We start from the raw sequence: 26,081 nt of genomic DNA, 5'->3' as shown, positions 1-26,081 counted from the left end.
CTCTTCAAAATGAAAATCACAGCGGATGACAATGGAAGAACCAATGTTCTTTTTAATTTGTTAAATTACTCAGCTATCATTCTGGTGCCTCCTGCTTACCTGAGTAGTGATGATGCAGATCTTGAGATGTTTTCAAGCAGGCAAAGATATCTGAAATAATGTTTAAAGGATCATTACGTTAATTATTATAGCAGAAATAAATGTATGATTTTTTAATTCCTTCCATCCCAGAGTTTGTCATGAAACAGATTAATCAGAATTACTGTCTCAGCATTCTAAGGAGGAGAATTACTACTAGGCCTTAAGTATGTTATAATGTAGAGTATATTGGCAGATTTCAGTCATCAATGTAATACAGCCAGATGACTTATTTATTCAAGGAAATGGTGGGAAACTTGTGATATTAACCTCAAGGACATGTAGCTTCTCTAAGCCAATTACACCTCTGGGATATTAAAAGCACGCTGCTGTCCATCATGCTTCACAGCCTCCCAAAGGCATGATTTTCCAACTTCATCCTCAGTCATTAAACATTCCATTAACTATACAATTACACCAAAGCTATTATAATACAGTCCCATTAACTCACAGTGTCTAAAATGCTGTTAAAATATAAACAGAGAAACAATTCCTGTGGTTATATATTTAACAGGCACAGCCAGATCAAATTTTGTCCAAAAATCTTTGTTTTTAAAAAAATATATTTTTAATAAAACCAAGATTAATCAGCACATTTCCATTAATTAGATGAAATCATTTTGTTCTATCAGAAAACAACATTTCAAAATGTCAGATTTCAGAAAAAAGGTATAGTTTTAATTCTGAAAAATGAAATAATCAAAACCAAATTTTCATCAAAATACTTGAACATTACGCTTCTTGTTCTATTTTATTTGCTTATTTTCCCTTTTCTACAAAACAAAAAAAAATCTTAAATAAGAAACATGAATAGATGTTGGGGGAAGGGCCAGTATTTCCACTGAGTGCCTTTGGTGATTTAAGGTCCCTTTTGGTCTCTTCCTTGCTGGACCCAACTAGTTTTGTTGCATTTTGTAGGTAGTAAAACAACAAACATGAAAAGGCAAATGGGGGCTAAGAAGTCCTTCCTTTTGAGAACGGTAAAACTGAATTTTAATCAAAGCAACGGTGTGCTCCACAGAGTTGCCCCACAACTCACTACGCTTGCAGCAGTGCACTTCGGCACTGCAGCGTTTTGTGCACAGCCAGGCTTGGAAAGCGCAGTGCTCGAAGGGGACATAAGCCTAAGAGCAACCCACTTCTGCATCACAGGTAGCCTCAAAAAGAGGTAGATGCCCAGCTGCTCAGCCTCTCACAGGTAAGTAGCATGTAAGGAAAACTGGAAGACAGACTGAAAGGCAACAAATACAGGTGAAGTTAACTAGCACTCCACTTTTTGTGGAACAAAGTAATTCCCCCCTATAACCTGTACTATAATACGAATGCACGCAGCATGGGGAATAAGCAGGAGGAGTTAGAAACCTGTGTTCGGTCAGGAGTTCATGATCTGGTGGCAATTACAGAGACATGGTGGGACAGTTCACATGACTGGAATGTGGTCATGGATGGCTATGTCCTTCTCAGGAAAGACAGGACAGCCAGGTGTGGTGGTGGAGTTGCTCTCTATGTGAGAGAGCAACTACAATGTATTGAGTGTTGTCCAGGCACAGATGGGGAGTGAGTTGAGAGTCTAAGGGTAAGAATTAAGTGGCAGGCTGGCAAGGGTGATACTATTGTGGGTGTCTATTATAGGCCACCGGATCAGGCTGAGGAAGTTGACGAGGCGTTCTAAAGGCAGCTGAGAGTGGCCTCAGTCACAGGCCCTGGTTGTTGTGGGGGATTTTAACTTCCCTGATGTTTGCTGGAAGGACCATTCAGCCAGTCAGCCACAGTCCAGGAGGTTCCTCCAGTGCACTGATGATGACTTTCTGATGCAAATGGTGGAGGAGCCAATTAAAAGAGGAGCACTGCCGGACCTCATCCTCACTAACAAGGAGGGTCTGGTTGAAGCACTAAAGGTTGAGGGCTGCCTTGGTTGCAGCGACCATGAGATGGTGGAGTTCAGGATCTCATGTGGCAGGAACAGGATAGCAAGCAGAATCGCAATCCTGGACTTCAGCAGGGCAAACTCTGGCCTTTTCAAGCAATTGCTAGGGGAAATCCCATGGGCAAGGCTGCTTGAAGGTAAGGGGGCCCGAGATAGTTGCTTAGTGTTCAGGGATTGCTTCTACCAGGCTCAAGATCAGAGCAAGCTCAAGTGGAAGAGGAGAGTTTACAGATCATGGAAGGAGGGGCTGGTCACTTGGTAAGATTATAAGGCTCTCGTCAGAGGATGTAGAGAGGCAACTAGGAAAGCTAAGGCCTCCTTAGAATTAAACATTGCAAGAAGGGTCAAGGACAACAGAAAGAGCTTCAAACACATGGCAGATAAAACTATCACCAGAGGCAATGTAGGCCCACTGATGAACGAGGTGGGTGCCCTGGTGACAGAAGATACAGAGAGGGCAGAGTTACTGAATGCCTTCTTTGTCTCTGTCTAATCTGCCGGAAACTGTCCTGAGGAGCCCTGTACTTCTGAGGCCCCAGAGGAAGTCAGGACAATGGAGGAGTTTGCCTTGGTTGATGAGGACTGGGTTAAGGAGCAATTAGGCAATCTGGACATCCATAAATCCATGGGTCCAGATGGGATGCACCCGATGGTGCTGAGGGAGCTGGCCGAGGTCATTGCTGGACCACTCTCTATCTTCTTTGCTAAGTCATGGGAAACAGGAGAGGTGCTTGAGGACTGGAGGAAAGCAAATGTCCCTCCAGTCTTCAAAATGGGCAAGAAGGAGGACCCGGGTAACTATAGACCAGTCAGCCTCACCTCCATCCCTGGAAAGGTGATGGAACAACTTATCCTTGGTGCCATCTCAAGGCATATCAAGGATAAGAGGGTCATTAGGAGAAGTCAACATGGCTTCACCAAGGGGACGTCATGCTTGACCAACCTCATAGCCTTTTATAAGGACATAACAAGGTGGATAGATGATGATAAAGCAGTGGATGTGGTGGTCTACCTTGATTTCAGTAAAGAATTTGACACAGTCTCCCACAGCATCCTTACAGCTAAACTGAGGAAGTGTGGTCTGGCTGATCAGGTAGTGAGGTGGACTGCGAACTGGCCGAAGGAAATAAGCCAGAGAGTCGTGGTCAATGGGGCAGAGTCTAGTTGGAGGCCTGTATCTAGTGCAGTGCCCCAAGGGTCAGTACTGGGACCGGTAGTATTCAATATATTCATCAGTGACTTGGATGAGGGAATGGAGTGCACTGTCAGCAAGTTTGCTGGTGACACCAAGCTGGGAGGAGTGGCTGACATGCCAGAAGGCTGTGCTGCCATCCAGTGAGGCCTGGACAGGCTGGAAAGTTGGGCGAGGAAAAATTTAATTAAATGTAACAAGGGAAATTGTAGTGTCTTGCATCTGGGTAGGAACAACCCCAGGTTCCAGTATAAATTGGGGCATGACCTATTAGAGAGCAGTGTAGGAGAAAGGGACCTGGGGGTCCTGGTGGACAACAGGATGACCATGAACCAGAACTGTGCCCTTGTGGCCAGGAAGGCCAATGGCATCCTGGGGTGTATTAGAAGGGGAGTGGTTAGCAGGTCAAGAGAGGTTCTCTTTCCCTTCTACTCTGCCCTGGTGAGACCAAATCTGGAATATTGTGTCCAGTTCTGGACCCCTCAGTTCAAGAAGAACAGGGAACTGCTGGAGAGAGTCCAGCGCAGGCCAACGAAGATGATCAAGGGAGTGGAGCATCTCCCTTATGAGGAAAGGCTGAGGGAGCTGGGACTCTTTAGTTTGGAGAAGAGGAGACTGAGAAGTGACCTCATTAATGTTTATAAATATATAAAGGGTGAGTGTTACGAGGATGGAGCCAGGCTCTTCTCAGTGACAACCAATGACAGGACAAAAGGCAACTGTAGCACAGGAGGTTCCACTTAAATATGAGAAGAAATTTATTCTCAGTGAGGGTGACAGAGCACTGGAACAGGCTGCCCAGGGGGGTTGTGGAGTCTCCTTCTCTGGAGACACTCAAAACCCACCTGGACACATTCCTGTGTAACCTCGTCTAGGTGCTCCTGCTCTGGCAGGGGGATTGGACTAGATGATCTTTCAAGGTCCCTTCCAACCCCTAACATTCTGTGTTTCTATGATTCTGTGAACCTTGAATTTCTTAATTGGCCATTTCATAATGGCCAGTTATCCTTCACTGATTTCATAATTTCAGGGAAATCACACAAACAGAGGAATTACACCGAAGTGCGACTTGAAAAATTAAGCGTACATTAAAAATTTATTTTCAGGTATACAGCCTGTTTTAACTCTGGAGGTCTCTTAGACTGCCAGGGATGAAAGCATTAGTATCATCTTGAAGATTTTCTTCCTGTTGAACAGGATAACATAACTTGGCAGACTAGAGTAAAATTACATTATTTTAAGATTTTGCAGCTACCATGAAGAAAACATGCCCTCATATAAACAAACAAACAAACAAAGCCCCTTTCACTTTAAAGTACAAATTACTAACATATGAAACAATAGCTGAACGTTTTCCTATAACCCTTCAACTAGAGTAAAATAACTTCCTTTTGGATTTTGTACTCCAAAATTGTCAGAGTGCAATTTGCAGAGAGGAAATAAAATGAGTGATAAGCAACCAGAAACTTACTGTCAGTTTTCTCTGAAGTTCTTAACCTGTTTAAAAGCAAAAGTTCAATATTTTATTTTAAAATTTCTGTCTCTAAGCTAACATTAGCACATCTGTGATCCATGTGAAGGCAAAACTCACAAAGGTTTGGTCAGCAATCATAAAACTTAACAACCCTCAGTGCAACTTTGTTCATTTCAACAATCAGCAAATAATATTCAGTTACTGAAGAACAGCCACAAACTTCTGCATATTTCTTTCTCCGCTTACGTCCAGCTGCTCTTATGATTTTGCACCACTGTTAATGCTGTTTACACTGCAATAACAGTGTCAGTTAAAGACCACTTCAATCACATACACAACTGTCCATTTTTCAGTCAATGCTGAGAGGTATTCAAAGCTGCCTACATCATTAATATTGTTTGCACAAAACCAGACTTTTTAAACTGATGGTCCTTTGGATTAGCAAGGCTGCAGAAAGACTACAGCATCAGCATCAACATTAAAGCACTGTTACAGAAGACAGCGGATATGATTCACCTCACAGACCAGAGAGATCCCACTGAAGACAACAGATTAAGTGACAGAATCAGGCCACTCAATGGCCTGTAACTCCTCACGGTAAGTATGCAGTTTGCGTACTGCCTATAAATGACACAGGATGGGTAAAAAACACAGTCTCTCTCTTTTTTTTCCTCTTTCCATGGTGAAACCACATGGGTTGTGACAGCTTTCTAGTGTCTTTTGTTTATTATATCCACTGTTACTAAATAAGAGAGATATTAAAGAAGTTGATCAAAACAAGAAAGAAAAATAAAAGGAAAACAGAGATAGCACTGCATATGGGAAAAAATATCCCCATTATTAAGATCAATCAAGGTGGAAAGAATCAAAAAAGCAACAACAAAATTGAAAACACTTTTGAAAGCAGTATACTTTCACTAAATATAATCAAAGCTTAATAACTGTTGAAAACCCATTAAGAAAACCAGGCTAAATACTTTGTAAATGTACAGAGTCAGTAAAAAATAGATTAATCAGAGAATTAGAGAAGCTTTCACGAGCTGCTAGTATTTCAATTATTAAAAAAGGAAATATGCAATTTGCACAGCAAAAGCAAATATAACTTTTTATGCTCACTAGCTTGGAATAATGGCTAATTAAAGATGCTATGGTGATCTTAGTGATTGAATTAGAAAATTGGATCATTGTTGGAATAAAAAGAGGTGTCCACCTAAAATTATATATGCCTTTGTGTAAATGGATCTCCTTTGTCTCAATTAATAAGGCTTCCTTTAGAGAAATGTAAACAGACTGAATTGCCTAAACTCTTCATTTCACATAAATTTCTCATCCTAAGGATAGTGCAGAACTGGAGTTGAAGCCTGCAGAATATATAGAAGACTCTTTCTAAAAGCATGTGAATATCTTAATACATACAAGCAGTTCCTGTTCAGATTACTTTTCTTGGTGGTTCCAAATATGCTATTACTCAAATCCTGTAAAGAAGAGAGATGTTTTTACTGGTAAAATCCGCACACCACTGTCATATACATACTGCACAACTCAGAAAGGTACAATCTTGAAAGCATTTATTGATATACTTATTGTTAGCATGAATAATGACACTGACAGGCTGGTGAATCACAACATTGCCATACCTACACTAATATGGAGCAAATTTGCTCACATTACAGTTTGCCATGCTGTCTCCACACATTTGAACAAAATACACAGGTACCCACCTATATCTCAATACCCTCACAAAAGTGTGTTAAGGGTCTGCTAATATGGACAGTAGCAGAGAACTCTCTTCATACTGCAAATTCCAGTTTAGGGATAGGTTTTACAGTTGTTAAAAATATGCACCCTAAACCTCTCTAACAGAAGAAGGTAATACATTGAGCAGCTCTCCAGGGGTATTTGGATTACATATTTTCCAGGTCTTATAGTTAAAGAAGTACGCAAATAGTCCTTTAGACTTCCAGCCATATTAAGGACAACTGGGCTAGCCTGGTCCTCCTAATGTGCTAGTCAGAAATGAGTTTATTCTTTTGAAGTCAGGCAGATTTCAACCCTCAAAAGCAACAGAGGTCCCCAGAAAAGTTCAAAGATGATGCAGTTTAAAGATAATTTAGCTAAAATTCAGCTTTGAATATTACCTGAAACTTAACTCACATTTTTTTTATTTCACTCGTATTTTTGCCTTGTAGCTCACTTTGCAGACGAAAAAATCTTTGACAAAAAACCTTCCTACACACACCTTTTCTTTGCTCCCTGCTACCCATCAGGAGGGATTTCTGAACCACTGGTGTTCAATGGGTAAATCTGAAAAGCATCACTTTAGGAAAAACATATTTCTCTAAAATATATCATGCTCCAAATGAAACAGTTGGATGCAGCAACATTGTTATCAGTGATATATATAAAATCTCATAACCCACACAGGACTTTAAGAGAGGCAGAGCAACTCAGTGGGTATTGGAGACTGTATCGTGAAAAGAATATTAATTTGAAGGTGGTGTTCTGAAAGTGACTAGTTTCAGTCTAACTCCAATCCTGCTGTAATCAGTGGAATTTCTCTGAAAACTTTAAAAATCCCACCCTTGAGTTTTACCTGAGATATCTCAACATGAATTTTGAAGGACTGGATTACTTGGTCCCTTCACACAGTTTTCCTGACTGTGCCTTTACTTTGCTTGTCTGACCCTGTGTTAACATTTCAAAGATTCATTGCTTTAAACTCTAGGCTAAGGTTTTACAGAATAGAAAATCAGGAAAATTATTTCTATTTCTCTCTTTCTCTCTCTTTCCACTTTCATACAAAAACCTGCCAATTTTAAAATTTAGATTCAGGCTCTCTTCCCTGCTATTTGGGATTGAAGTTCTACAGTACACAGAACAGCAGATCTGAAAATATCTGGTTTATTTGTATTCCTTAAAAAAAAAAAAAAAAAAAAAAAAGGCAACTCAAAGCATTTACAGTGAAAAATAAGCTAGGCTTTTAAAGATCACCATTTTAATAACTGAGACTGCTATAAGTAAAACAGGCGAGCAAGTGTGTTGTTTAAAAATGAAGACGAAAAGATTATTTCACAGTTCTCTCTCTTAATATACTCTTTCTTAATTTCCTTTCATACCTCTGAGATATCCCTGTGTAATATCATGAAAGATACATTTTCTTTGATTAGCTACACCACTTTAAAACAGATGGAAGTTTCTATAATCCAGATTCCTGTCCCCAGTCTTCAGGACATATTAGTCTAGCTCCATCAAAGTCAATGAGCCTATGTTGATTTACATAGGCAGAGGACCACTACATTATGGAGCTGTGAATTAATTCTGATAAATAAGATACCACATTTATAAGTCAGTGGTTAAGAAATCCAAACGTTGCAATTATTATCAATATTTAACTCTCACTTTGCAAAACAAACAAACAAACAAACCCCCTATCTCTGAGTGATAGACTAGGAGCTATATAGCTAACTTTCAAAAAATTTGCTTCACTCTGCTCATCAATTCTGCTTACGGGTTCAAGATCAAGCTGTGTGCTCACTCACTGCCTAATGAAACATCAACTCATGCATCATTTCTGACCAACTACTTCATACTCAGAACCACTCTATGATTCAATAATTTAATACCCTACTTCAATAATATTAATACAGTGTTAACAGCTGTTAAATTATTCATTTACTTGCACACATGGGCTGTGCCAGCAGACAACAAAGTTCCGCATTTCTCAAGAGGCATTTCATAATGAAGAACCTATAGTAGCAAGTCCAGGGACCTCAGTAGAGCTACCCTGGGCTTATCTCAGCCAAAATGATGTACTAGGAGATGTAATCTTTGGTCTTACCTCTCGGGAATGCCTCAGGTAATCACTGAATGGTATGCTATGTCTACCGATGTCTTGATTTTTCATTTTCTGGTGCATGTAACTGAGATGTTCCAAACCTAGCCAAAAGGGCATGTGTCAGCTATTTCCAGAGTGTAAATGAACAGCTCTACTGCTACAAATTAAACACCTACACAGTGCTATAAAATAAACACCTATATACCATATTGCCCCAGCAAACACGTAATGGGCTATAAAAGCAGAAACAGAATTCCATAGGATTTGAACAGACTGTTTCCATTCTGTCAGCAGATTTCAGAGGAGTGCAGCCCTTCTCAGACCACACTGTTCTGAGTCACAGCATTCCCTGAAGCTTCTCCCAGCAGCTCTCAGGGTGAAGCCAGGGAACCACATCACAGAAAAGCTGGAAGGTAAGATGAACTGTACAAAGGATTTCTTAGAATGAAAAAGCTGGAGAATTGCTAAAAGAAGACTAAGAATGCCATTCCCTTTTCATTCCAACAGACATGACATAGAATTCATTTCCACCCTTTGGAGGATGTGCTTCTGAGCAACGAGCAATGAGTAATGAATAATGCATGCAGACGATCTGCCACCAGATACAGTATTGCAGCACTGCCTGGGAGTGTAAATGCCTTGAGAAATTCAAGAGATAGTTTAATTTTATAATTAGCCAGGATGCCACTTTAGAAGACACGTCAGGAGAGGAGACAAGGATGTCATCCTCCTTGGTTCCCACTTATTCCTGAGGATTATACTCTATTCAGGCAGCACTCCCAGAAAGATTTAACTGACCTTCCACCCAGCCTATGTTTCTTTTACCTCTGCAATGACACAGCAAATAATCAACTTATGTGTGCCCACAATCTAATTCTCATTCTGTAAAAATTAAGCCACAAAGTGAAAGTGGTGGATAACACTTTGAATTTGTGAATTCTTATTTGCTGCTGCTTTTTAAAAGCTGTTCTGAATTTCACCATCTGCAAAATATCACATACTTAGCTGACTGAAATTAGACACAGTGAGCCAGTTCTTGCTGTGTTTCTCTTGTTCATCCCAGACATTGATCTCTGCAGGCTCTGAGCTCACTTGGGTGTTCTGAGGACAACCATCCACTCTAATCACCTGGCAAAACACAGACAAAATGACACTCAATTTATAGGATGACTAGCACCTCTGCAGTTCCTCTGACAGCCTGTGACATGGCCTTTCAGAGCATCACTGAAATGCCAATGACTGAACTTGCTCCCAGCTGAGAGACAGATTTTCTCATTTTTGTTACAAGTTGCAGAAGACACATTGTTTTTGTCTAGTAAATACTACTGATGAAAGATCTAGCACTAGAGCTTTTTAAAATGAAGTCTGAAGTCCCTCAGGATACCTTCAGAGGTATTAGGTCTCAAAGTTCAAATCTAAGATCTGTTGCTGACCTGAACATTTTATGTAAATATGTAAGTCTTCAGCTTTCATTGCATTAAATAGAGAACTCTTTCCAGCTGACAAACATCCTAGGAATCTCTTTGTAACTTTATAAATAGATTTTGATATATCTACATACACATACCATTACAAAAGCTGCGCTATACATATGACACAATCAATATATTGTCTATAATGTAATAAATGTTTTATGGATTCAGAGACAAGACTGTGGGACTCTTGTAGGCAGGAGATAACATTAGGAGTCCTGGTTTGCTTGTTTACAGTTGCACACCACCTGGGTACAGGTCATCACTCCTTCAGTCTATCCTAGATCATATGAAGTCTCCACAAGTCCACCTGTCAGCTACAGTGCAAGGACTGATTGTTTTCTGTGTAAATCAATAACACCTTGGTATACTATCTAGCAAAGTCCATAGAGTCGAACACATTCAAAACTGAAATTCCACACATTCAAACAAAAGGGAAATTAAACCAAAGCCAGACACACAAAATAACCACACCAATTTCTGTGCAGCATTTTCAACTAAGCCACACTGCACAACTGCTCTTAATGAATGAAAAAGACAGCTATGTGATATGTGATTCTCTTGCATTTGCACATACCGGCACCTGAAGGGGTTTTTTATTCTTCTTTCCTCTCAAAGACTTTCTGTCTCTGTTTTGTTGCTTTGCTTTCCTTGCTTCACTGTGGTGTAGCTCACTGGATGGTAAAGACTCTGTGGGAAAGACTCAAAAACCACCATTAAGCTACAGAGTTTTTGTTTACTAAGAGAAGATCTGATAAGACTGAGAGTTGGCAGGTCTCCAAAGCAAGCTGAGAAAGCCTTGTGACACCCAAAGCTTATACTCATACAGTTCAGTGCAAAGATGTACACCATCACAAGACATAAAACAACAAATGTTATCCATCATCTCACACTATTCATACTTAGAACTGGAATCTGCTATGTTTTAGGTGTTAGTAAGCAAACTCAGTGGTGGAGAGTCTGAAACTGGCTATAAAAATGTTTACCTCTTCACTCTCCATGCATCTGTCTGACCCAATGATACTGCTTACATATTTCTTAGGGATTATGTAATTTATTTTGACTCCTGCAACTCCTGCATTGCTTCCCCAGGGCAGGAGACTTCCTTGGAGTGAGCACAGTCTCTCTGTCACTCTGGCTCTGTAGCCACAGCCACAGGGCTCCCATGAGATGGGGAGAATCAGGGTGACTGAAGCACAGGAGTGGTACAGTTTGGATACCAGGCACACTTCAGAAATTCCCTACAGCTGTCAGACCCAGCAGAAAGAAAGTGAAAAAATAGCTCTGGACACTCTTGTTACTACCCTCAACTGCAGCTAATACCTCCTGGGTGCAAAGGAAATATTTTTATAATGTCTTGAGTTCCCCAGTAAAAGATACTGTACAGGTTCAGTGTTTTATAATTACCACCCATGGCCTTGAAGGTTTTCCCTCTTTTCTCTTTCTTAAAGGACTGTAAGCTGCTGCTCCTGCAGAAACTCCAGTCTCTCCAGGGTGGGCTGATGCAGAAGGATATGCTGCGTTTCAGCTTGTTCTGAGAGATGATGCTGCTGTGACATGACCTGTCAGAGTTGTAGGAGAAGGACTTTGATTCTCTTATCTGGACATGCCTGGGAGGACTACCCGTGCAATTGCAGTCACTGTTGTAAGTGGCATGTATGCACAGGGACTTCTTTTGTTTCTTCCCTGAGCTGAAAACACCTTTTTCATCACCTTCAGAGAATCCCCAGTTCACATAACCACCTTCAGTTTCTTCCCTGTCCTGAGAGGAAGGTGCTGCACTCTCTTCAATATTCAGGGATGGCTGGAGACCAAGAGGATGATCAGCCTCTACATCATTAGTCTGTTCTGATGGCAAACAAATAACAGTGTCTCTCTGGCTCCACTGATAATCTTCTGGCTCTTTTCCAATGTGGCTGACACTTGGCAAGTTTTGCTGCCTCACATTTCTACTTCGCAGTTCAGCTCTGAATGCATCTTCCCTGTATGTGGAAGGAGTGCTCAAAAATGACAAGTTGAAGGTCATATCCTCAGAGAAAGCCACTCCCTGATGGTCAGGTGGCACCAGCAAAAATTGTCCATATCTAGGGGTTGACTTAGTTTCAGATGATACTCCTGAAGTAAGCGTATCACTTTCTGTTTCTGTCTTTCGAGAGCTGTATTCTACCACCTTGTTACTCTCTGTCCTCAGTATGTGGTCTTTGCACTCTGATGACCACTGACTCCTTACCAAGCTCCGTAGGAGGGAGGGTGGCATGCTGTAGTAGTGGTTCTTCTTGTCATACAAACACTCCAGGCTGCTCAAGGTCTTGGAGAAGAGTGCATTGCTCCAGCTATGGGGCAGCTTTCTACAGGTTTGTCGTTTTGCGTCAGCCAGGAAAGCTTCTTCCACCTGCAAAGTGTCTGCAGCTGAAAGTACTTTCAGGATGTCCACTGTCAGGGCAGATAGGTCTTGCAAATGTCCTAGCTGGCTGTCCAGGGACACTAAGGACTCCTTGATATAAAATACTTTCTCATGCACTTCTTTAAGCTGCAGAAACATCTTCTCCACTCTAGGTAGAAAAAAAAAATATATAATTAGAGTACCAAAACCCAGATCTTTACTTCTGTTTGCCAGATCGTGAAAGAAGCCATTATCACATTTTAAAAAATCAGTGTTTCAAAGAGCCCTTTACTCTTTTCTAATGCTGACTTCCATTCCCATTAATAGTTATATTTGACAAAACCCATCCAGACTGACGACATATTATTCAGATTACAGGGCCAACAGCCAGTAACTTTTAAAGAAACAGGCTTTTTGCTCAATGATTATCTATTTTTTAAATTACTGTTTTCCTACTAATGTCCATTCCTTGCCATAGAACTACTAAACTATGGACACAACAGCACACAGCTTTGGAAATGCTGCATTGGCCATTGCTGTAAATGTAAAATGCTGTTAAGTATACTTCTTGTCAGCCAGTTCTCTGGCTTCTCTACATTTCTTGTGTGAGCATGAGAAGGACAATGCTCAAACCAACCTAAGGATACTCTTCCATTTCTCCAATACTGCAGACTACTGGGAAAAGGGTCCTCTCAGTAACCTATTTGGCCTCTGGAAACAGATTCTATAGGTCTGTTGCCATCAGTTCCCATCAGGTAAAACTCAACTGCCCAAAAAGCAAAGCCCTTTTTATGGTTTTCAAATCCCCAGTGAACAGTGCAAGAGTTTCTTGGCCTGGAATGACATAATTTTAACCAAATCAAATCAATAACCATATAACCATCTGCAACTTGTCACTGCGTAACTAAAAGATACAGTATTTAACCAACAGCTAAATAAAATTAAATACCAGTGTTCCACAATATTTTATTCCTCTAAATTAATTGATTGTATTGAAGTTATGCAATGTTGTGAAGTGTGTTTTACGGTTGCACCCAGAAAAAAATTCCTTTCCAGATCTGTATTTATTCTTTCTGTAATCGACTCTGCAGCTTTCAAACAAAGTTACTTACTTTATTTCTTTTACAGGGGACATTCATTTTGCTTGCGTGTTTTGGTTTAGTATGCAGAAAATAAGACTATGAACAGGCAAAGATTAAGAGGCTACCTTTCTCTAGGCAAAACAAATTTATTAGATGAGACCAGTATTGACATTCAGTAAGATTTTTTATACTGCTCACTTTCTTTAACTCTTTCCATTAAATGTAATGGCAGCTTTGCTATTGATTTCAATAGAAAGCTAAATTAGGCCAATATTGAGAGCTTTGAAACCCCATCGACAGTTGTGTATTGACATTTTGCAAACCCAGACACGATTTGCAGATGGTTATATGGTTATTTCTGTAAACAGCAGTTACATTTAATCACAAGCAATACTCTCTCAGTGTTCCTACCCTGCTGACCCTCTAAATAAAAATCTGTATTTTATGCCATACTGTGGCATGTCTTTGTGGTGCTATAAATCACAAATCTTTGCTCATATGCAAAAGGGAAACTGAGCATTACCTTACTGTACCCCTTTAGCCACCTGCACACTGTATACATCTGGGGATGTAATTCTCCTAGCAAGGCTTCTCAGCCAGGCCTGCCACGCAGTTTGAACACATACATTACATTTCCATCATATTTGCAAGGCCTGTGTAGTCTATTGCTCCTCGTGTTCACAGTAGCAGTAGCCTGTTCCAAAAGCATTAGCTTCTCAATGTCTTTTTACATGAGAAATCTACACAAAGAGCACAACTCTGCAGCAAAACACACCTTTCTGTTGTCAGACGGATCCTTTCACTGTCACTGGAACTCAGGCTTTCGTTCTTTTCATGAAAATATTCTTCCACACACTGTTCCTCAAAGTCATGGAGTTTCTTTAACTCTTCATCACTCAGGTACAGCTCTGGACAAAGGAGGGAGGAGTTGGTGTGAAGCATGCTGACAAATGCAATTATTTGTAAGCATCCACGAGAAAAAAGAAAACTGTCAGAACAGATTTTCTCTCAATCTTTTTACAAGAATGAAACAGATTTAACTCCATGAATTTGGGCTTATGTATAAAGACTCAATATGACAAATACATGTACATGTGTTTTTTTATCTTTCCTTAGGAAGAGAGCAAAACCACACTGACAAAAATTCCAGTGCATTCCCTTTTAAAGCCTCAAAAGTACATACCCAAATGGCAGCTCACAACAACATATTTTCTCCTAAACATTTTCCTTCATTTTGTTATACATGTGTGACTCACAAAACTTATATACACATATGCAAGACTTACAAAGATTTCACTATAATTTGGTCCGGGCATTCATTGAGGGCTAGTCACCTATAGCAATTACAATCCTTTCAGGCACTCAAAGCTACTAAGATTTTTTTTCACCTAATTGCTTCACATGTTCATGTGTATGAAGCATCAAGCAAAATTACTGGGTGAAAAAGAACACATTCAGAAGTTTAGAACTTCACAGGTTGGGCTGCTCCTGATGCTACTCTTTAGCACACCAAGACTTCTCAGAGAACAGATTGATTATAAGTCAGTATGAAGAAATGCACACATTGAAAAGCTGCTTCTCTGATCCAAATTTACATCTTCCAAGCTCCTTTTTCTTTCCTTTTTTACATTCCAGGGTCCTCACTGTACCCATTAGGGGGGGAATCTGTGCCAAGTGTCACCACAGTGTTTGCTCCAAGTGTGTGGTATTCAGCTGCAACAGACAGGTCAGCAGGGAAGCCCCCTGCAGTGTTCTGGCATCCCGCTCTCACTCCGAATAAGACTGAATCACCTCCTAGGCTCTTTTCCCCCTTAACCCCTCTGTTTTCTTGCCTCCAAGATTTTACTCTGTACCTTGGCACTTTCATTGATTTTCCACAGGGTGGCACTGGATCCTTATTGCTAAAACCAGTTAGTTATAATCACACCAAATGTAAGTTGAAGAAACTTACCAAGTAATGCATAGGTATATAGAAAAGGTATGCCAAGGTACATAAACAGGAAAAAAGCCTCTTTCTGAAAGGAGTGTAGGCAACACGAGCCCTCTTCTATCCAAGTGCTTTTAGATGTGCTAAGCAGTGTTTCAGTTTTCCTTGTGCCTAATACACCTTACAAGTAAGACACCCACTATGCTACGTCAGTGACTTATACTATGCATGCATATAAAACGAGCAGTGGTACTTCAAAGCACTTCAAAGGCAGGCTGATGTATCCAACCAGGATGGAAGAGCTGAGCCTGGGAGCAGCAGTAAAGCAGCTCAGCATTGATTAGTTAAGCCCATTTTTGAACTCTGTAACCACCTGTGAGCACGCCAGATATCTTCAGGGATTCATGTTCAGCAGAGAAAATCCTAGGCAAAGCATAACCCAAGCAGGGTCTGCTCACCTCTGTTATTAGGTATCAATGATGTATGTTGCATCGAAAAGGATGAGGCTGCATAATACTATGTGCCGATGTCTTCCAGTGTTTTTTAAGATAAGGCTACAGCCACCAGCTCCTCCCCATTCCCTTGCCTCACGCCACGAACCACCTAGCCACACTGTTGAACATTCATTCCCATCCGAACATCTTGTGGTCCACGCCCCACAATCTCCTGCCAGAGATCCAGGAGATGGTGACAGTGGGACAGGGAACTGGCATCGCTTCAAAGAGGCATTAGGAAGGACTCTGGGATGGAGAAGTCCAGGTTGGGAAGGGTGAAGGTGGTGGGGTTAAGGTGCAGTGATGAGGTAATGCAGAAAGGGAAGATGTGGTGAGCAGGTGGGAGGCCCCTGTGCCCTCTCCCTGTGTCTGCCATCACAGCATCTCCTCTGGCCTTAGGCTCTGCAACTACTTTCTCTGGGCAATTAAAAAGGAGTTACTGGTCTTTTCAAGATGAATGTACAGAAATGTATACCTCTAGTGTTGTTTAATTTCTTTCAAAATAAGGTTATTCCATTATACAGAAAAAGCTGCCGTCACTTTATTTCAGCTCAGGGTTTTGATGTGTCTTGACTGATGCACAGTGTGCAGCAGAGCAAAAGCCAAATACATAGAAAAGCATTCCTCTAGACATGGTTTCCTACAAGAGTTCTCAGACAGTCAATTTAAATTCAGCTTTGCAAATAAAAACAGCCTCCTACCCAGAGAATTTTTTTTTTTTTTTAAGAACTGAGCTATAAAGTTATGGGAGGCTGTCAAAACATTCCTCATCAGCTATTTTGTAAGGTCCACAGCTTAGCTCTGCTTACTTAGTCCAACGTCGCCTTCTTCTTGATCCAGTTCATTTGGGGGTCGATGGTGGAAGATGCAGTTTATGAGAAGTCCAATGTGGCTCAGAAGGATGAAAGGTGGGGGCAGCCACGGCTTCTCATGGTAGGTCATAATGTAGCGGTACCGGTTGTACTTCCAGAGCTTGTTCGATATGGATTTCAAATCATAATAAACATTACTGAGAAGAGAGATAGAAGGGGAAGGAGAGTAAAGCACTCCTGTGAGGAATACTCTCAATACAGCACAAGATGCTTGTCTACAGATCTAATTTGACACTGAAGTAAAGTCCCATCCCTCCAGTGAGGTAAATCAGCTTAGCAACTTTCATTTAACAAAGCAGCAGCATGTGCCTGCAGCTAGTGCACTGAGAATGAGATCTTCAAAGCTGCCTAACGGATTTGGAGATCCAATTCCCATCCACATTAATAGGAGCCGGGCAAAAAATATCCCTGAAGTAGCTTTGAAATCTCAGCCAGATTATTTAAACTTTAATACATAGTCTAACTGGGAGTTCAACATTGTCTGCCTCTTTGGACTGAATTAAGTGTAAGAGTCAGGCTAAGGGAAGAGTGTTAACAAAATGGTTCCACTGCTCTTCAGTGCACTGCCTCTAAACAAATACATGCTGCAAGACACAGCTACACGAGCAATTCTTCTGCAGGGTACTCTTTGGAGCTATGATATTACTAAATGTGACTGTTGTTGCACTGAATAATTTCCCTTATCTACTATCATAGGCTCAAGTACGTGCAAATAACTTCATGGCTTCTGGCACTGTAATTTCAGTTGCACCATCATACTACACACCCAGAATATAATCACAAAAACATCAGCTTTGCTTCTGGGAGCATAATTAAATATATTGCTCATACTCATTTTCAGTCCCACTTCTGGAACAATCAAACCACTAGGCAGAAGCATTAACATATCATCATTGCTGAAGGTTTAAATCTAGAAATAATTCAAATTACAATTTCACAGCTGTGTATTAAAAAAAAAAAAAAAAAATTGATGCCTTGCCACAACTTCAGGAAAGGGATTTCTAATTGGAAATGGGAATAGAGTTTTGATCTTTCAGTTTTCTTGAATATTAATCACTACATTTCTTCATTTGTAACTTTTTTAAATCTACATCTGATTTTTTCTTCCCCAGAAATACCAGAACTCTAGGAAAAAATAATTAACTACTTGAGTTAGATTGGTCTTTACTAATATTTTACAGAACTTGATCACTACAAAGGTTCCCCGGTTAAAACTTGCAAGGTTAGAATTACTGTAAAGACACTGATCAATTACTATAGAATTACTATAAAGACCCTTCCTACTCTGGTAGCAGACATTAAATAGCATTACCCTGTTCCCTTGAATAGCTTCTTTACTTATCTGCCAAACTAAATCTTGAGCTGCTCTATGATGAACACTATGTAGGCACTCAACACAACAAATACAACTTTTAGGAACAAAGTACAAAGTACTTCACAGCTGAACTAATGTTGCTTGTTTGCCAACTAGAGCTGCCCACTTTCACAAAGTCAGATTCTGTTTAAATAACAAAACACTTCAGGCGTCTGCTCACGAGCCCTTTCCTCCCACGCTCTTGCTTCCACCATACGTTTTTTATTCACTGAACCCCCATGGAAAATGGGGTAACAGTCACCATCAGCATGTCTCTGCTGGGACATTTTTGGTAGAAGACTTTTGCAGAAGTGTTGGCAGAACATCTACTAGTTGCTTTTGCCTTTGCAGCAACATACTATGGTACCTACTTAAAGAAAGCAATCAGCAAGTTGACCATGATGATGTACTGCACAAAGAGGTAGACAGCTTGGAGGAACGGCGTGAGGAAGGAGCCAGGAGGACAGTCTTCATTGGTTTCACAGACTGAAAGCGAAGGACATACAGAGCATGGTTAGCATGGAAATCAGATCAGAGCACAGGAGTGGTATGTGCTCCTCATTTGCCTCAGCAAGAAACAGGACAGTCCTCATTACTTTCACAGGGGTACGTTACTAAATTTCCAACTAAAAAGTCTACCTCAGCATAAAGGGGATGTGAGACCTCTTGATGATACTACTGCTCCAAAGTTTCCATTGCAATTTGGAAGCTGGAGACACCTTTTCATACATGTCAGTTCTTATGCCCCACCTTTTGTTACGGGGAAAAATGATGCAGCAGAAATGTACTTGGGAGATGGCGCATGCTCAAGTAAACTGAAATTGAAATATTTGATCCTTAAAGCAAGTGGCAAAGCTTTCACTGGCTCCACTGTGGAAAGGATACAGCCCAAAGTCTGCTTTGTCAGTACTGGAGTGTTATTCCTTCAGAGCTTCACTAAGATCACTTTGACCCAGGTGCAAAAGAATATATGGCTACAAATGTATGTGAGATGAAGAAACAAATCATTGAAACTAAGGAATCCTTCTTAATGTTTTTAAATTGTCAATGTCAAAATAAATACTTTTCAATCTTTATAAGTTTTAAACGAATTTTGCACTTTTGAGGAAATTTTTAAACACATTTATAAGGCAGCAGTCCTAAATTCAGGACATGTTCTGCAGCATAAAGAGTCATTAGAGAAATCATAGCTTTATTTGGGAAGTGTCAAATTTCTAAAGGCTTAGGATTAATAAGTGATTAAATGGATTAAACCGTGAAACTTAACAGTGTGCTTTTCTTTAAAAGAATTTTGACTTATGCAACTGAAACACATAGCCATCATGTGACTGTTTCAGCAATAATAAGGGATGCAACACCTTACGTTACTTTCATGAACCATAGCTATGCTGAACTATGTATATGAAATATTTTTATCTATTTGCAAACCTACTTTTCTATTTTAGGGACTGTTTTACTTGTGCCCATCACTGACCAGCAAGAAAGCGCCTTCCATCTGTAATGCTGAAATGCCTTCTGGAGTGTCTGGTTCTTCTCTCTTACTGAGCCACAGTCAAAGCCATGATAAGAATATAACATTTTTCCTACTTACGTTGTTTAGTTCTATTTTTCCTGTGTTCAACAGGTTTATCTGTTTAAGAATAATGCCAGGTGGTTAATTCTTAATATGGTGAAAAACAATTTTCCTTTTTTACTTTTCATTTTTGTTTTTATTCTTTCTTCCTTTAAGACAACTTTGTAGTCATTTCTCCAAGAGATCAGCAGCTTTGGATTCACCTAACCGGAAATTCATTTCACTGCCAGATACCCTGACCATGAACTAGCTCAGTGTTAGTTCCTATGTGTTTTCATCTGAGCTTTGCATTACACTTCACTTGAAAAGATAACATTGAAGGTTTCAAAGCTTAACCTTTATTTTAAACAAAGAAACTCACCTTTATTCATGCAGCACTACTCATTAAGGACACACACACACACACACACACATATATATATATATATATATATATATACTCAAACCAAAACTATTTGAGAAAGAATAGACTCAATATGTGGTCAAAAATCTAGTAGCCCAAAGTGGACATGTTTCTGCACGTATTAAATTTAAACTGTTGAGCTGTACTGTGAAAATTACCTACCATCTATTTCTCCAGCATAGACCTCACCAAACATCATCCAGTAGGGTTGAAATACAATATCTCGTGCCAGAGTCCAAGAAGGAGGTTCCTCTGGGGAAAGGATTGCCTTTCGTGACACTCCAAAGCTCAACAGGACTATGGCCATCATGACCACAATATAGAACATGTTTGCTGTCTGGAAGACATTTTTGCATGAATGAATTAGCTGTGTTAATTATATGTAAAGGAGACATACATTTTAGGGAAGAGTGTCAATAACTGCTTTTACAAAGCAGAATACAAAAACATAGCTAATAATTCAATATGATAGAGAAAATGAGAATATTTTATTTCTATGACCTGGACTACCCAGGTATTTTATAGAGGTTAAAGTCATCCTGAACCAAAAAGGCTGCAAGATCTACTTGCCTCTCAAGTCCCTCTTAAGATCTTAAGCAAGCTTTGAAAAATGCAGAGACTCTATGACGGTGTTTTTCTTCAGTGGTATTTCATCCAAACTGAGAGCAAGGAATAACAGTGACAATTACTTTGCCTTCTAACACTGCATCAGAATTACTATGCAAGACAGAATATAAAAGTATTAATAAGATAGTTCCCAATAACCGAGGGAAATTACAGCAGGAATCTGCAGATGTCCCTCAAGACTAGGCAGCAGTTCAGCAGCAGTTCTTATAGCAAAAGAGAAAAAAAATAACTTTGATCTCAGAGAAATTTTGCCTGCTAAAAATGGGATATAATTATTTGAATCAAAACATAAAATAATAATGAGACAGTTTCCAAGAGCTAGGGGAATGCTCCATAGTAGTGAGCCCATCTGCAAGAGATAGTGATTTTTATTTGTCCTATTATCAAGCCATATCAGAAACTCAATTCAAATGCAACCCTTCTCTAAGGAATGCAGCAAAAATGTCTTTTGTGAATAAATTCAAATAATGAATAAATTAGAGAGAACTGAAACCTGATTATGGTCAACTCACAAACAGAAAAAGACATATTTTCAAGCAATACATTCACTACAAATTACTAGGTGACCCCTCCTTTGACCATAATTCTTTTCTGTCACTTCTGACCTTCACATGTTCCTCAACATATGCCTTAACTACAAAAATATTGTTCCAAAGCATAATACTTACCATTTTCCCAATCATTGTCAGGTATGGGCCAGCATGCTGATTCACAGCGAAAAGATCAAGGAGCCGAGCATACCAAAATATTATATCCAAGCAGTAAAGTAGCCTCCCTGCAGTTTGAACAGGGGGGTTGGACCAGCGCAAACCAAAACCAATCATAAACAGGATGATAGCTATAGAATCAGTAAAATTCCAGTATTCATAAATCCACACCTTCACTTTTTGGTGGAATTTTCCAGGTTCTGAAATAAATACCTGAGTAGAATGTGGAAAAAAAACCCAACAATACTCTGTTAAAATTGAAGATACATTCTTTAACCTTTTCTGTCTGAACTGTGTCATGATAATTTTTTTTCCTTTTTTTTTTGCAGGCCCATGTACCGCATATTTCCATTCACTGTTAATTGAGGTTAGTACTTAACCTACAGTGTTGTATTGCTAAAGCACACCATAGGATAGCTTTGCCTATGGAAAAACAGATTCTGAGCCCAAACCCATTCACTGAAGAGCATATTCCTCAGAAAAAAAAAAAAAGAGCAGCCAGATTAGAGCTCTTAAGCATATGTATAATTATAAATTAATGAGCATTTTCTAGAGGAATGGCCATGACCTGCAAGAGCGCTTTAAAAGCCCCTTGGCCATGGAAAGTACCAACCTAACCTTGCTGATGGGAAAATAACTAATGCTTTTTATTTCAGACTGAAAATACAAAGAAAGATCCTTGTATTCCATCCACCAAGGACATACTAAAAAAAGAAGCACTGGCAACTCGCAAGGTAAAGAATGAAATGTTCACTCCTTGAACTGTGAGGTGCCCCAAAGGGATTTTAAGCTTCACTGAGCAAATGTGTGAAGTGGAATCTTTGGGAGACTGTAAATAAAACCTTTGCACATTACACAAGTGAGGCCAATTACGCAGTGCTATGTAAGATCACACTGATAAGTAGCAAGCAAAGGAGAGATTTTCAAATGTTACCCTTGATCCTGCGAGAATTTACGCACATGAACACATTAATGTAAACAACTGATCCTACTCAATTCAGCTGGACTAACTCACATGAGGAACTAGTTGCAGGGTCAGGGCCTAAGGCTTTAACAATTAGTTGATACAATCTAGAGAAATAAAGTTATATATAACAAGGCCTTCAGCAGTTAAGTAGCTGCACGTGTAAGACACAGTGTCCTACAAAGTCTTTCCCAGCAGATCAGAACTACTACATAGACAAAGAAAATCAAGCAGAAGACATGAATTTAAAAGTCTCCAATGAATGTTAATACTATAAATAACTGATGTTTCCACTGTCCCACCATCAACACAATGCAACAGCACAACAGCCATTTTAAAAGTTCTTGCTATTCCCCATTCAATTTGTTTCTCAATTAGACAATCCTTGTGTAGATTTTTTTCAACTTTATCTTGTGCAGCCACAGAACTTGTATATTTATCCAAGCTTCAATATATTCCCAGCATCTCTGCTACCCCTTGAAATCCTTCACCTCCCTTGTACTGATGTTGCAGTCTCCTAAGTGATCTGTTGTAACAAAATCCTTCATTCAGAACTGCAATTGTTTTTTTGTAGTTTTATTCCCCAAGAACTACAGCATTTATACTGTCATATAATAGATAATTCACACCAATATTGTTTATTATATGCTGAACCTACAATGAAGATATACCTGATCAGACACAATAATTTGGGCAATCCATAGCTGGATTTGTCCCCACCCTTAGGTTTGGATTGCAAGTTGTGTTCAGAAGTTGATGGTGGCTTTTTTTCCGTTTTGTTTGTAGAGGTTCAATTAGACTTGATGGAGAGCCATGAATTATTCTATACATAACTCCTATTAAGTGATAACAATGTCCACACTTGAAGTAAATATCTAAAGACCAATTCCATACTCACTATGAGAAGTGGTCCACTCAAAAAAAAAAAAAAAAAAAAAAAAAGACAGGTGCATACAATGTGGCTCCAAATCTCAATACAGCATAATCACTTTCAAGTGACATGCACATTACCACTGGCATTACACAGAAAAATAGCTTTAAGAACAAACTTTCAGATGCATTTTTGAAGCCCAAGTACGGATATTCAAATAAAAGACTTTTCAGAAATAAATGCCTTGTATAACTCTTTCCTGTGCTAAACTCTCTACAAAAAATGCAGGATTTGAATTCTTCAGTTTATGTGAATGGAAAAGCTTACCTCCCTGACTTTTTCAATAGCAGTGCTGAAAATATAAATGATAACAAGCCACTCTTGCACACTTGGTCTTGGTTCCATCTTCACCAACACAGTGTAAGTGAAGAGCATGAGAAACACCATGTACGCCATCTGCAAAACACACAGTATATAACCCGTAGGCACAAAAATCTCCAACAAATTTCTGCAAACATATTAACAGGTGATTAGCCTGACTATATATATTCAAAGTACAGGGGCACGGTCAGAATTTTGAGCCTGAAAACTTTCCTCCAGTTCTCCAAATATTTTTTGTAGGAATATCCTTAAATATCATCTGGAAATTGGTGCTTTAGTACTGAATAAATGGGAAGATGAACTATTGCAATGCAAGCTCACCTAGACTCCAAATCCATGTATAAGACAGGCTATTATATCCATCATCATTACTTTAACGTAAAGGTAGTGCTATGCTTTTATCCTAACCTTCTGCTGGAGGAAGTAAGTGCTCTAAAAGCTATATGAAACCCTGCTGGTTAATCAGTGCCTCCCGAAACACAGGAAGAACAATATCAGGTGTAAATCATATATTTTTAAGGTACCACAACACATCAGAAATGTATCTGAGATAATAGATTAATGACCTATAAAGCAGTTAGCCACACCCTACTAAAGGAGTAATAGTTTATATACAGGGTGGGCTGATCCAACAGGCAGCCTGATCTTAAACACCTTAAGCTACACTGACACAGTGTCAGTTACTAAAATTGATTTAATAAATGCATATTTCTCTATAACTAATGATCTCCCATAGATTAATATTCACTAATTCTGAAACAGTTCCTAAAGAAAGTGATATGAATATCTCTAAGGTATTTAAGGCCAGCTTCAAATCTCTCTCTCTACACCTGCAATTAAACATTTAAAAAGCTGTGCTTGGGGTTTTCTTTAGCTCCTTATTGTGGTTTTTTGTTTGGTTTTTTAACACAGCTGCATTATTTTAGCTGTAAAACTTTCTACTTGATTGTGAGAGAAATATTCAACTGTCTTCCCATCCACCACCACCATTAAGTGGCTGCAAATCCATGCAGGCTGCAAAGTAAAAGCAACATCAAGTGGTATTTGGAAAATCAAAAGAGGATTTTGGCAATCCAGGTTCTAGCATGATGACCAACCGTGTGAAACCAGAACTTGACAATTGGTGCGTTGTAGAATTCATAGATTTTTCGAGTTCCAGGAAGGTTTCCTTGTCCATTGTCTACTTGGCTTTCATCAGACTTTTGAGCAACCTTCTCCACATCATAATCCTTCTTTAAAAGAAAAGAGCATTTTTAAAAGTAAGAAACCATGGGTTATGATTGCAAAGGTTATGTTACATTAGAGGGAAGATAGGCAGAGATGTTTGGGCTTGATTTTGACTGGTTACAACCATGGAAACTGCAATAATGCACACTTTTCCACTACACATAGGGATTTAGGGTTTGCTTTACATGGCATCTCTGCCAGGCTCAAGTGATGCAGAAGTAGACACACCTTGTTTTTCAACAAGAAGGGCGGAGGCTAGACCTCTGGAAGGGCTATGATGTAATTCAAAAAACAAAATGTCAAGGAGAGACTAAGAGTGAAGGGTGGCCATGAAGAGGGGGAGAGGCTGTGGCTGAAATGCAGGGCAGAGGCTGCTGGTCAGGAAGACTGGGACCAAGGAGTGAGTTGGAGAGGACGAGACCTGGACTGCCTCAGTTCTGCTGTCTCCCTGCTTTGGTCAGCTCGACTGGGCAACCTGAATGGAGTTTTACAGTTGTGGTTTTGTATATGATACGAAACCATTCTCAGATTATTTGGTATACAAGATTACATAGGTATTTATCTGCAGCTTGAGTAGACTTTGTGCCCTAAAATACCTGTGTGACTGACAGGTAATTATACTGTTCTCATAATTTTGTGAGGTTGGGAAGGATTTTCTCATTATGACCAGAACAGAAGTAACACCCAGGACAGATTAAGTGACTTTTCGAAGGTCACTTCAGTTCGTATCCAAACCAGGGATCAAACTCCTACTTTTTGAGAGTTCAGCCCCAACACTTCCAACTGATCACCTTTTCCTCACTCCTCAGGATCATACTGCAGTAAACAGACAGACTCCAACACACGAATGACTGATCATCAGACACTAACCAGAGACAAGGCATCTTTAGAGCTGGTTGGGCTCTGATCCCCATGATACCATGTGAACTGGTGGAAGTCTTGAGACTGAGGTACATGAGACATTTCTGCCTTGCTTTTAAACTCCAGCATCAAGATGGTGGGAGGCAGAAGAATACTCATAATGACCTAAAAGAGAGACATGAACTAAATTCAGCAGTGATAACACAGACCCGAGGCCATAGTCAGGTATGCATGGTGCCAGCACAAACCCAATACAATTCCGCTGGCCTTGGAGGGAGCCACTGGTGCAGGGGATCTCTGTATCACACTCCTGCAGC

General features: G+C 39.8%; 1 protein-coding gene across 1 annotated transcript in view; it reads right to left on the bottom strand.

Moving 5' to 3' along the window:
* Nucleotides 1–26,081, bottom strand: part of TRPM6 (transient receptor potential cation channel subfamily M member 6) — a gene marked incomplete at its 3' end in the record, with an annotated part of 108,045 nt that overhangs the window by 14,480 nt on the left and 67,484 nt on the right. The window contains exons 18-32 of the mRNA XM_082075327.1: nt 25,774–25,929; nt 24,774–24,908; nt 23,623–23,751; nt 21,422–21,673; nt 20,289–20,463; nt 18,522–18,636; nt 16,734–16,933; nt 14,279–14,411; nt 11,446–12,590; nt 10,616–10,728; nt 9,568–9,694; nt 8,570–8,667; nt 6,148–6,206; nt 4,729–4,754; nt 100–150 (exon numbers count right to left, since the gene is read on the bottom strand). Coding sequence (XP_081931453.1) covers nt 100–150; nt 4,729–4,754; nt 6,148–6,206; nt 8,570–8,667; nt 9,568–9,694; nt 10,616–10,728; nt 11,446–12,590; nt 14,279–14,411; nt 16,734–16,933; nt 18,522–18,636; nt 20,289–20,463; nt 21,422–21,673; nt 23,623–23,751; nt 24,774–24,908; nt 25,774–25,929 — 2,914 coding nt within the window. The remainder of the gene's footprint in view (nt 1–99; nt 151–4,728; nt 4,755–6,147; nt 6,207–8,569; nt 8,668–9,567; nt 9,695–10,615; nt 10,729–11,445; nt 12,591–14,278; nt 14,412–16,733; nt 16,934–18,521; nt 18,637–20,288; nt 20,464–21,421; nt 21,674–23,622; nt 23,752–24,773; nt 24,909–25,773; nt 25,930–26,081) is intronic.

This window comes from Streptopelia decaocto, assembly GCF_964273445.1.
Source record: "Streptopelia decaocto genome assembly, chromosome: Z".
Lineage (NCBI taxonomy): Eukaryota > Metazoa > Chordata > Aves > Columbiformes > Columbidae > Streptopelia > Streptopelia decaocto.
The sequence above is the reverse complement of the archived record's forward strand: the minus strand, read 5'-3'. Positions and strand labels throughout refer to the sequence as shown.